The sequence below is a fragment of the Austrofundulus limnaeus genome, unplaced genomic scaffold (genome assembly GCF_001266775.1).
Source record: "Austrofundulus limnaeus strain Quisiro unplaced genomic scaffold, Austrofundulus_limnaeus-1.0 Scaffold120, whole genome shotgun sequence".
In the NCBI taxonomy this organism is placed as follows: Eukaryota; Metazoa; Chordata; class Actinopteri; order Cyprinodontiformes; family Rivulidae; genus Austrofundulus; species Austrofundulus limnaeus.
Genome location: NW_013952522.1, coordinates 752,838 through 766,482, shown reverse-complemented (window position 1 = coordinate 766,482; position 13,645 = coordinate 752,838). Strand labels below are relative to the sequence as shown.

Here is a 13,645-nt window from a genome sequence, read left to right as displayed (position 1 = left end):
GTAAATAAACCAAGTATTACAAAGATCTGTTATCTTTGAAATAGTTTATTTTACTGCATTAATCATGAGTACAACATACAGATATACACCTGTGATGGACTTGCAACTTGTCCAGGGTGTACCCCGCCCCTCACACTGTGACTGCTGGATATGGGCACCAGTGACCCATGCAACCCTGAAAAGGAAGAAGCATGTACAGAAAATGGATGGATGGATGGATGGATGGATGGATGGATGGATGGATGGATGGATGGATGGTTGGATACAACATACAGAACCCTATAAAAGTGGTGATAATTAAACATCAAAAATCAAAAATAATACATTATGCCTCCTATTGAACACAAATAATATTTTGACATGTCTGACTAAACCTATTTTATTTTCACTTTCATAGTTTTATCTTCAATTGTTTGTAGTTTAAATTGTCTTGGGTGTTCATAGAAAGATTTTTACCACCTTCAAGACAAGATTCTGACATTTCTGTAGATACCAAACATGTCTATGTTGTACTAAAATAACTTAGAGAAATTAAAATAGAAAAACCGAGGGTTTGGGCTTAAGAGATGAATGAACCAATTGGCGGGCCGAGCTTTGGTCACTCGTGGCCCGGACGTGGCCCGCGGGCCGCCAGTTGAATAGCCCGGGTTTAGGGTGATGTTCTTGTGCAATATGTAGCACACAAAGTATAGTTTACTGACGACTCTCAGTTGATCAAATTTCAGTTCCATATCAGCCAAACGTTCACTGGTTCATTAGAAACCTTGCCAACACTAATGACAAACAGGCAAAAGCATTATCATATGCCAATAAAAGGTGGGCGATAAGAAAAACTGAACAAAACTAAACTAAAACTTTACTGTATTGATGAYTAATTGGCATGTCTTTTGAATAAACAAATAAAATACACTTCAGACCAGGGGTCTTCAACATTTTCCAGTCCGGGATCCTCAAACTGATGGAGAGATGCATCAAATGCCAGGATGTAGGTGAAGCAGATTTCAGTTGGTGTGTTCACTAAAATGTGTGCATTTCAGTCTGAARTATGTTATTTTACATCTATATTTATCAATTGCATGTTGRATTCATGTTAATGTGTGTTTAATGATGAGTTTGAAATGTCAAAGAAAGTATTAGGAAAAGTGTAATTAACCAAAAAATTTCACAACCCCTTACTAGGGATTGTGACCCCAAAATTAAAGAAGCTGCTTTAGATTACGATTTCAAGATACCATGAACAAAAATGGATTTTTGATCAATAGGTGGAGAAAAAAAGTCATGTAATGAGTTTATTTTTGTCATTTGTTTTGTTTGTTTGTCACAGCAGGACAACAGTTTGTCATTATTAATAGTCTTTCTGAATATTCTTGTGGTTTCTTTAGGATCCACAGTGGGTAAACCTCCAGCTCCAGTGAAGAGGTTAAAAACAAATCTTGTCTCATCGCCACATGGAATGCTGAAGGAGAACATCTGGGTGCGTATCATCGACCTTGCCATCCTCCTAATGGGCAGATTTAGTTCCGGGGGGGGGGGGGGGGGGGGGGGGGTGATTAGAGCAAAGTATCGCCTGTCGTTTTTAGTTTTACCTCTTGCCATTAATCTGTCGAGCTCTCTCTTTGATGGACGGRGAGTTTAAAATGAAACGGAACACCTTACTGATGTAACTTTCTCCTCTCAGTTTAATGCAGGGCTATTCAACTGGCGGCCCGCAGGCCACATCCGGCCCACGAGTGACCAAAGCTCGGCCCGCCAATTGGTTCATTCATCTTAAGCCCAAAAAACCCCCTGTTTTTCTATTTTAATTACTCTAAGTCAGTGGTTCCCAAACTTTTTATCTTCTGAACCACAAAATATCCATGGCAAAAACTTGTGACCCCAAATATTACTGGTCTGAGGACACAAACTTTGTTAATAACTCTGAAAACACAGGCTTTTTGACAGTCTAAACAGCTTGTACACAAAAATAAATACTTATAAATACTTATTTTGTGTTTTTGTAATAGTTATAGGGAAAATATTATATTAGCAATTATTTTATTACCCTTTAAATTGATTTCTGGAGATTATCCAAGGTGCTTCATGACCCATAATTGGGTCCCAAGTCCAACTTTGGGAACCAAAGTGCAGTGGTTCCCAAACTTTTCAGCTTTTGGCCCACAAAATAACAGTAGCAGAGACCTGTGCCCACAAGTATTTTTGGATGATAAACATTTGTATCAGGTCAACTAAACATGGGCATAGTAACAATATTTTTTTATACTACATTYATCCACTTTAAATACACTAACCTCACTCCTTTGTTAACAACTAAGGCAAAAATGTAATTAATTCAGAAAATCTTTTCAGGACCCCACCTTGATGTTTCGGGACCCCACTTTGGGTCCCGACCCCAACTTTGGGAAACACTGCACTAAGTTCTTTTAGTGCAACATAGACATGTTTTGTATCTACAAAAATGTCAGAATCTTGTCTTGAAGGTCTTGAAGGTGGTAAAAATCTTTTCTATGAACACCCAAAAGTAGTTAAAACAACAAGCAGTTGAAGATAAAACTATGAAAGTGAAAATAAAATGGGTTTAGTCAGACATGCCAAAATATTATTTGTGTGAAATAGGAGGCATAATGTGTTGTTTTTGTTTTTGATATAGTTTAATTATCACTACATTTACYGTATTACATAGGGTTCTGTATGTTGTACTCATGACTAATGCAGCAAAATAAACTCGAAGGTAACAGATCCTTGTAATACTTGGTTTATTTAGATAATGACTTTATCTGCTGGCTGTTCGGCCCCTGAGCTGTTGGCCTGCAGTAACTGTGGCCCCTGGAGTAATTTAGTTGAATAGCCCTGGTTTAATATGTTGAGAGCAACTAAAGACATGGGGAACGTTATAACAGTTTACATCACTGATGAACCTGAGYAGTTAACAGTGATTGGACTTAAAGTGGACATACTGTATAGTGCTTWAAAATCCTTCTTTTTCTCATTTAAATCATTCAGCTGGGATAAAGTGGAACTGAAATGTTTTGGTCTGACTTCCTCCTTATTATAACTCCACGATCCCCTCTTTCACCCCTTTTCTGWGGTGTGTCTCAAAGCAAGAGTTTGACCCAGAGCCAGAGGAGAATGAAGACCACCAAGTTGTAGTTGGTAAGTCCAGACTTTATTCAGAAGTTCTAACTTGACATAGTTCAGAAAACATTTAAGAAAATAACTGAACAGGTTGAAAAATACGACCAAAACAGAAAAATAAGTACAGAAGGTTCTACGCAGCACTGACTATTCAAATTTTTCCTGCACTCATTGAGACTCCAAGTACACAACAAAATGTATTTAACAGCTACAAAAGTGGATTTTGCATGATATGCCTCTTTTAACATAACAAATAAAAAAAAATCCCAGCAGAATAATGATTCCGGTGTTGAAAGGAGAGAACTCCAGCACTTCTTCATAAAGACGTGGTTATGGTGCTTTTTGGTGGGGGGTTGCATCACAACAGCAGCTAAACGGTGAACCCAAACGACTTGTAAAAATTAGCTTTCCACAAATGACGCATGACAGCTTGAGTGCCGTTAAAATCCAAACAGACACTTTATGGATGACACGGCTGGGAAATAACCAGCCTAAATGGAGCTTTTGTGRGCATGTGCATGTTCCTATGCAAACGCGCACAAAGAGGCGAGGGAGAGGAGTTTATTATCGGGGCTGTTTTACGGCTTCCATGTGGTCGGACATCATATTTTTCCAGCCGTTCAGAGGAAGGAAAATTACCTCCCAGAGCAGATCTTCACAGATCATAGTTGCCACCTCTGCTTCGATGGTGTCTACAATTCAGACATTCAGAAGTGTCTGATGTCACCTTGAAACACCATTTTCACTGTTCTCAACACCTGGTCATTTTCCTCCCACGAGCCGTCAGCTTCCTGCTTTGAGTGGAGAGCCAAACAAAGGTTGGAGGAATTCAGCTCTCATAAAACAATCTGCAGCATTGAAATCTGAATAAATACAATGTCTGTAAAGCATGAATGYATATATAACCTCCTACTATCTTTTTACTCAACGATCGTCATCATTTGACTTTCATGATCAAAGTCAGACCACACAAAAACACAGCATCATGAGGAAGGAAAGGGCTCTCCTGTGYTGTTGTGTCCTAGTTATCACAGCTCCTGGTGGAATAGTGAATCGAGCATCACCGCGTGTCTCATTCACCCTGACCCTGAACTAGTTGGTCATTCTGCATGAGTAGAAAAACCTCTACTCAGATTATATTCCTCTGTAACAATCCTACGAAACAAATTTGAAGGAAAGACTTTGGAGCAACATTCTCCTCTAAGAAGAAACACTCGAAGTATTTATCAAGTCATTAAAAGGGATCCACTATTAGTTGTAACATTAAACTTTATTTGATAAGCATTTATTTTAACTGTAAAATAAAGACTGTAAAAATACTGTAGGCTGTTTAGTTTTGTAAATTTTTAAAACATTTTTTAACACGGACGGAGCCATTTTATTTACACACAAAGCATTCTGGGTAAATGATGACATCAACTAGGTCATCGGTGCGAGGCTGCTGGGGAGCTATATCCACCCTGAAGGTTAATCTTGGACAATATCTGATGATCGACTCTTTTAAATGAAACCAGAGAGCGTTGACAGAGAGGAGAAGGTAGAAATGACTCAGCCTGTAACTGAAAATATGGATGGAGGACAACAGAGATGCTTCATGGAAGAAGAACCTCAGCTTAGCCTGTTAGCCTTCATGCTAGCCCTCACGCTATATTACCTTATATGTATTAGCTCAGCGCTAGCGTGACAAACAAGCTAAACTGAGGTCCTCCATCCATATTTTCAGTTGCAGGTTTTTGCGTTCCCCTCTCTGTCATGTAGACGGAGGACTTCAGTGACGAGAGGAGAATGTGTAGCGCTGAGCTAATACATATGTATGGTGATAGCACCGGGGCTAAYGCTAAAGCTAACAGGCTAAGCTGGGGTTCTTCTTCCATGAAGCAGCTCTGTTGTCCTCCATCCATATTTTCAGTKACAGGCTGAGTCATTTCTACCTTCTCCTCTCTGTCAACGCTCTCTGGTTTCATTTAAAAGAGTCGATCATCAGATATTGTCCAAGATTAACCTTCAGGGTGGATATAGCTCACTCACACCGATGACCTATCCAGGTCATCATTTACCCAGAATGCTTTGCGTGTAAATAAAATGGCCCCGTCCGTGTAATATGTTTTTAAACTTTTAGTTTAAAATATGTAAAAACTGAACATCCTACAGTATTTTTACAGTCTGTATTTTACAGTTAAAGTATATGTTTATCATATAAAGTCTAACGTTACAACTAATTGGGGATCCCTTTAAGGAATACAGTCCTACAAAATAGAAGCTTCTGTTGCTCTAGTTCACTTGTATCAAACTCAAGGCCCGCATGCCAATTCTGGTCCATGTTATTATTTTATTCGKCCCCAAAATAGTTTTAGGGTTTCTCATTTTTTCACTTTAATACAACACCAATTCCAATAAGTTGAACATTAAATATCTTGTCTTTGTCATATTCAGTTGAATACAGGTTGGAAATAAWTTGCAAATCATTCTGTTTTATTTTACATTTTACACAACATCTCAAATTCATTGGAATCTCAACAACTTCTCTTTACAATGGATGAAAAATCTCTGTTAAGCAGATTTAAGTACAAGGTATTGTTGATTTTGGCCCTCTAACATAGATCAAGTTTCTCGTGTGGCCCCCAGTAAAAATGACTTGCCCACCCCTGTCGTAAAACTATATTAAACATAATTTGGAAAGTCATTTWTATTCCCATAAAAACAATTTTTTATTTCAGCTTTTCTTCAGTATGAAATGACAGAAACTGACCCTCGGCTTAGACCAAGTTTTGGACTTTAGCCCCCTGTGTAACTGAGTTTGACACCCATGCTTTTGTTCATATTTTCATGTGTTACACTACTTAGAAAATTGATAAAAAATATTTTTTATTACATGCTCATTGATGAAATATCCCCTTACATCAGTGATCATCAATATGCCACATCCGAACCCTTTGATCGATCCATTTGGACTGCAAAGTATTATGTAATCATTGCAATTTGACATGGTAATGAATTCACCTGTTCACAGCACATGACTCAAAGTCATGGTCAGGGACTCCACTGTGAGAAGAAAAACACCAAGTGGGAGTTTGGAGAGGATCTTCTGTAATATAAGATGATGCAAAATTGTCAATTTGACCATATTTGTGAGTTTAAAAATTCAGTTGTAAATTGTTAAGACTGTGAATCTGTTTGACATGTTTTCTGATCAGTAACAGTTGGGGTCATGAATTTCTGCTACCTTTTTTTTTTTTGCATAGCTGGAAGCTTTGTGAAGCTGTTTGCTATTGGCAGAAAAGATTTGGCAAGTTTTTCATAGGTGCAACCCACATACTTAACTCTGCTGCTCAGCACTCAAATGGATTTTTCCGAYAAATGTGGCACCAGTTAAGAGGAAAATAAACAGATTGTTCACCAGTAAACAAACAAATAAACAGGTAAACAAAGAAAAAATGGACCAAATGTAATCTTGTTCTACAAGAAGCTTCCCAGTTCCTACAACCTTCATTATGAAAGCAGCTAATGAAAATGAGTGCAGACAAGAAAGTGTGCTGTATTTCGAAATCAACACAAACAAGCTGAAAGAATTTCAGAGGAGTACACAAAAACAGAAAAAAGGTTTGAGAAATTCAAACTTAAATTAGCCAGTTTTTACTAACCCTGATTCACTGATTCATTCGTCAAACTGGATTTGTGAATCTGTCACCTGCAGTCTCCTCTTCATCACTTCAACAGGTGATTAGCTTTACAAAAAGATAAATTAAAAGTCTTTTTAAAAAAAGATCACTGAGCTGTGGCGTTTTCAAGTTTCTTTTATGAAAGCCTCAGTTTCATCCACCTCACCATCTAATGTCCACCCTCGTCTGATTTTCTCTACATGTGATCCATAAAACATAGTATGGCATCATCTCGCCTCACTGAAAGCCTCCCTTCATCTTTGGGAACTCTAAAAAGGGCGCCGTGCCACGTCTCCCCCTCTCAAAAAGAGGTTTTCCAGCCCAGATACACTCATCTGCTCCCTTCCCTCAATTTCGTTCATTCCTCCCGAGTCTCCCAGGTGTACTCTAACTCATGAGCTGGAGCAGGAAGCCACACTTCATTAAGGTCTGTACTGATCCTGAGGCGCTGGAGCCAGAGGCAAAGTCAATGACAGAGTCGGAGTGAAATCTCTCTGTTAGGCTGCAAGGCACGCACACACAGCTAGAGGCCAGGAGACATGGTTTACCCAGGGGCTGGGTGTGCACAGATAGAGCCTCATAATTAAAGCAACATGACTAGCTCAGAAGGGGAAATGCCTTTAGAATGCAACATGGATTTATTTTTGTTTATTTTTATATGTGTGATACTACATGATTGTGTAACAGGTGCCAGATCTTTGTTTGAACCTATGAAATTTCAAACACGGATCTAGTATAAGTTGTTGGTGCTTTGAATATGTCTTTTAGACAACTTCCAGCCATTGCAACACCAAATTTGAGCTCAAGATCTGCTAAATTGACTGATTTAAAGACGTTTCTGTATTTGCTATGGTGACTTACTGTAGCTGTGGCTTTCTTAACCAGGGTTGACTTCGAAATTTAATCATTTCTAGATGCTAGTATACAGTATCTCGAGAGGTTTACCAAAACCTTTGTATTGGTTCTTAAGATATTTTGTTAACAGACACACATTACTGATTTCAGCAATTAATGCCAAAGTTTTAAACAAAGGGGCCACACAATCTGTAAGTTTTATGCCCTTTAGGGAAGCGTTAGCATTGTTACCCGTGTTAGCAGCATTAGTGGTTGCTATTGTGTCAGATGATGACATCAACTATGGAGGACCAAATCTGACATAAAACAAAGGCAGARGTAAGTGTTTTCCTCCTTGCCTTTGTTTTAAACTAAATGCTAAACTTTAAGCTAAACTGAGGCAGCACAAGTRTGCACAGTTGATCTGCATATGATTCCTGCTCCCACCTGTCTATTGACTAACAGGTGAGGAGCTGACCCGAGAAGCTCCGCCCACCTTATTTGCATAATGAGGCCAACATGCATAAGGTAAAGTAAATACAGGGGACAGAGAAATGTAAAAGCAACACATGGGAATAAAAAAAATGTGTGAAATTTTATTTAAAAAAGGTCAAATATAATCAATGAGATGTAGAATTAAAAGAAAAAAATATGTTTTTTATACAATAAAATGTAAGTTAAAATAAAACTAAAAGACATGATTTATTGGAACTAAGCTGGAAAAATAAATATGAAGGTCAATTAAATGAAAAAAATATGAGGTAAAAGTATCCTTTCTTAATTTAATTGGTCCATTTTGAGTTCATTTGTTGGTCCATTCATATATTTCAGCTTTTATTTGTAATTACAGTGGAGTGCGAAAATTTGAGCAGCCTTGTTAATTTTCCTGATTTACCTTTATAAATCATTGCTGGTTTGGATAAAAAAACAGTTAAATATTAGATATAGGGGACAAGCACAGTGATATTTGAGAAGTGAAATGATGTTTATATCATTTACAGAAACTGTGCAATAATTGGTTAAACACAAATAGGCAGGTGCATAAATTTGGGCACTAAAAAAAACCCCAAAAAACAAAACTTTAACTCAATATTTAGTAGACCCTCCTTTCGCAGAAATAACAGCCTCTAAATGCTTCCTATCTTCTAATAAGAGTCTGAATTGTGGCTGAAGGTATTTTAGACCATTCTACTATACAAAACATCTCTAGTTCATTCAGGTTTGATGGTTTCTGAGCATGGACAGCTCTCTTTAAGTGACACCACAGATTTTCAATAATATTCAGGTCTGGGGACTGAGATAGCCATTCCAGATCGTTGTACTTGTTCCTCTGCATGAAAGCTTTAGTAGATGTTGAGCAGTGTTTAGGGTGGTTGTCTTGTTGGAAGATCCAGCCCCGGTGCAGGTTCAGCTTTGTCACTGATTCCTGGACATTGGTCTCCAGAATCTGCTGATATTGGTGGAATCGCATGCGTCCCTCAACTTTAACAAGATTCCCACTCCCTGTACTGGCCACACAGCACCACAGCATGATGGAACCACCCCCACATTTTACTGTAGGTAGCAGGTGTTTTTCTTGGAGTGCTGTGTTMTTTTCCCTCCCTGCATAACGGCCCTTGTTCTGCCCAAATAACTCTGTTTTAGTTTCATCAGTCCACAGCACCTTATTCCAAAATGAAGCTGCTTTGTCCAAATGTGCTTTAGCATTCCTCAAGCTGCTCTGTTTGTGATGTGGGYGGAGAAAAGTCTTCCTCTGCATCACTCTCCCATACAGCATCTCCTTGTGTAAAGTGTGCTGAAYWGTTGAAYGMTGCACARTGACTCCATCAGCAGCAAGATGATGTTGTAGGTCTTTGGTGCTGGTCTGTGGGTTGACTCTGACTGTTCTCAACATCCTTCACTTCTGTTTATTCCAGATTTTACTTGGTCTGCCACTTCTATCCTTGACTTGAACTGTGCCTGTGGTYCTCCATTTTCTCACAATGTTTCTCACAGTGGAGACTGAAAGCTGAAATCTCTGAGATAGCTTTCTGTATCCTTCCCCTAAACCATGATGCTGAACAATCTTTGTTTTCAGCTCATTTGAAAGTTGTTTTGAGACTCCCATGCTGCGACTCTTCAGAAAAGATGCAAAGTGGAGAAAAACTTACAATAGCCCCCTTAAATACCCTTTCTCATAATTGGAGTCACCTGTATATGGAGGTCAAGGGTCACTGAACTTAACAAACCAAGTATAAGTTCCAATAATTAGTTCTAAAGGTTTTGAAATCAATAAAATGAAAACGGTGACCAAATTTATGCACCTGCCTAATTTTGTTTAACCAATTATTGCACACTTTCTGTAAATCATATAAACTTCATGTCACTTCTCTAATATCACTGTGTTTGTCCCCTATATGATATATTTAACTGATTTTTTTATCCAAACAATCATTGATTTATAAAGGTAAATTAGGAAAATTAACAAGGCTGCACAAACTTTTGCACCCCACTGAATGTCAGATTCAGTCCTCCTTATTCAACAAAAGCCAAGCACCAACAGAAAAGGTTGTGAACCTCTACATTAAGATGCATTTAGATTTACACATTTTGATTTAGGATTTAATATTTACATAATTTTAAACATTTAAATTTAACACTTAGCAAAAAATTAGCAAAATGTAAGAACAGTGAGCTAAATAATAACAAAATGTTAGTGGACTCAGAAAATGAGCTGAATAATCAGTATGTTGTTTTTTTTACCATTTAAGTATCTTCAAAATTGATACAATTGGAGCCATTTTTAGATTAATTTGCTGTGGCAGTCATTTTGAATTGTGTTTTCTATAAAGATTAATAAGTTGTACATGTCAGTTCTATGATTACTTTAAAAGAAATTGTAATCTGGTTAATGAGATTATTTACAAACAGACAGACAAATGAGCAGACATACTTTCAAGGCAGCAATCTTTAAAAAGCTTTCAAAGGGAGCTTGAAGAGTACCTTCACTTTTAGTTCTGTGATTGAACCATAAATGTATCTAAAACACAAGGTTTGCCATCAGAAAAAAAATACTTTCTTGACAGTTTAGCTCCTGGTTTGATCAAAGCCAGCCACAAATCTGCTCTGACATTCTGTGTCAGGCAGAAAAAACTAGATGTGGAAGTTAAAACATCTGTGCAATCCTTGATTTTATTTAAGAAAGTGCCAGAATACATCATGACAAATGGTTTAACAACTCCCGTTGTTTTTGACAGACATAAGGTTTAGAAGTACAGAAGTTATCTTTCTGTGTACTTGATATTTCGGAAGTGTTTAATTGACAGTCTGTTTGGTGATTTCCTCTGTGGAGAAAAAAARAGACAGCTCGTTGAGAGGCTGGCCTCAGAGCTGTGAAACATTTTAGTCCAAACGCACTTTAATGTTTGTGGAAATGTGTGTGCATGCCAACATGTGCCGCTCTGTGAAGCGCCTTGTTTGAATTTAAAGAGACAGCCTCAAAACGAGTTGATCTGAGACATGCCTCACAAAAGGGTGAAAGAGGGGCTTGTGGAGTTACAAGGAGGAATTCAAACCAAAGCATTGCAATTCCACTTTATATAGACCTGCATGAATGATTTAAACATGAAAAAAGTATTTAAAAACATGAAATGTCTCCTTTAAACACTAAAACTTGGCGTAGTAGCTAAGAGTCATTCTCAACACAAATACAATGCTCCACACATTGTGCAACATCTTATTTTAAGATTTTGGCATTAAACGTTTCAGTCTGTTGGTAAAATATTTCATGAATACTGGAGAGATTTTAGTGAGCCTCTCAAAAAGTTATCATTAGATGTACATTTACAACTGATAAGCTAATGAGGTCAATCAAACTCAAGATGACCAATACAACCAATTAACCTTTGCAAACACAGAAATGGCCACACGTCAGTCAGCTTTTCAAATTTTGGGCTAAAATTTAGTCTGGTAGTAGCTGAGATTCACCCTCAACACATACTCAAAGGACAATGTACCATAGTGTCTCATAAGAAAATGTCATTTACAATGATTGACTAGATTGACTTTACCTCTGCCATAAGACATTTTTAGTTTAAATTTAGGTATTCATAAACATATTTAGTGTACCTAACAACATAACATGCATCCTAAGTAATTTATCTGTAATAAGACAGAGGGTCCATACCTCCAGGTAAGCTGATAGGGCCACATCCTTTGCCCTGAGGGTCCTCTTTCACTATAAAGATGGTCTTCTTGCAAAGCCTCCAGAGGCCAAAGTGGGCCGCCTCGCATGTGGCGTTGAGCTTTTCTACACGGGGGCTGAGGACAGCCCAGTGGTCAGTCACCACTGCAGCCAGCATGGCCGACATCCCAATGACAATCACCACAGATATGATCTTGACTTTGGTCACCTGCTCCTCAAACATGTTGCCGCTCAGTGTGTGTGGTAGGTTGTAGAAGTGTGCACGAGCGTGCACATGTTGTGCGTGGCAGGAGGGTGAGAAGTGCTGAGTGAGTGATGGCGCAGACTGCAACTGAAGTTGTTCCCCTTCTTTGGTCTTTGACGTCAGATGTGGACTTCAGACGTTTTTCGTGTTCGGCACACGGCTGATGTCCTCTCGCCTCTCCTGCTCTCCAAGGTTCTTTCGTTTCCTTTCTCTGCCGTGTGCCTGGTGGTTGGTAAAAAAAAAGGGGCCAGATAACAGCGCCCTAGTTTCTTCCTCGCTCCTCTTTTCCACTCCCTCACTGTTTGTCTTTGGCAAGCTGAGGCCATTCAGCTAAACTATGAACGTACCTGGATGTGTTTGCACCTTTTACTCCAATTACTTGACCAGTGTGATCATCAGAGATAGATGAGGACTGCATGGTCGCTAGGTTATTGATTGTAAATGTTCCACTGCAGTTATAGCAACAACATCAAAGAAGATGCAAACTAAACATCCAGCAAGTTTTGACACCACTGTTCAATTTTTCACTTCAGTGCTAAAAATCTATCAATCCATCAACTTTTTTCTGTCACGTCTTTCTCTCATGCAGTCCAATCCTGTTCCAGCTTTGTTGTCTCGGGCCCCGTGTGCCATGAGACTCCTGGGGGGAGAGGAAGATTTCCTTTATTAGTTGTCATCTGAATGAACTGATCTACTTCCTCAGCCAATCAGCTGTCATGGTTTGAACTGAAGGTCCCACCTGATGCAAGAAGCTGATCCAGATTTTGTGAGGACAAAAGACAGAGTTTCAACAAAAACCTGCAAATCTTGATGTTTATTTCATTTACATGGTTTCTTGTCCTTGATACTGAGATTTTTTTAACATTATCGTAACAATTTTCTTTGTTTTTAGAAGTGAGCGGAGTGTTTTATACCTTGTTTCATAGTGTCACAAATTAAAAGCAGACATATCATGCTTTTAAATTCATCTTTTTCACCTTTAAATCATTCAGTAGGGGGTCTATATAAAATGGAACTGAAATGCTTTGGTCTGAATTCCTTCTTATTGTAACTCCACAAGCCCCTCTCTCACCCCTTTTCTGAGGTGTGGCTCAGATCAACTCATTTTGACACTGTTTCTTAAAACCTAAACAAAACACTTCACACCCCGCTCCCTCCTCCCAGAGCAGTCCATTCTAGATTGATAGAAGGATTTATGACTTTAATTTTTTTTTTCAAATTAATTAAAGATGTCAACAATGGAAGACTTGTATATCCAGCTTTACATGTTGGAGCCAGAGTCTGACGAGGAGCCAGAAGATAATGAAGACGACCAAATTTTTGTTAAGTCCAGACTGTACTGCAAATATTTTGATGTAGTTCAGAAAGTATCATAGAAAATAGAGAAAACAGAATGGGTTAAAATATATATATCCCAAACAGAATATAAAGATAACTTTGCAGCACTAGGCGAACCTAAGTTCCAAATTTCTGCACTCAGAAGATACGCAACAAAATGTATTTAATTGTGAAAATAGTGGATTTTGCATGACAGGTCCCCTTTAAGATCTGACACCACATTTTGACAAGCTTTTTATTTCAGAAGTCAGGGTT

General features: G+C 38.3%; 1 protein-coding gene across 1 annotated transcript in view; it reads right to left on the bottom strand.

Annotated features, from left to right (window-relative positions):
* The window catches only part of cacng1b (calcium channel, voltage-dependent, gamma subunit 1b), a 20,200-nt gene extending 7,532 nt beyond the window's left edge, over positions 1-12,668 (bottom strand). The window contains exon 1 of the mRNA XM_014014919.1: positions 11,791-12,668. Within this exon, the coding sequence (XP_013870373.1) occupies positions 11,791-12,031 (241 nt within the window). The 5' untranslated portion in view covers positions 12,032-12,668. The remainder of the gene's footprint in view (positions 1-11,790) is intronic.
* Positions 12,669-13,645: the final 977 nt, after the last annotated feature.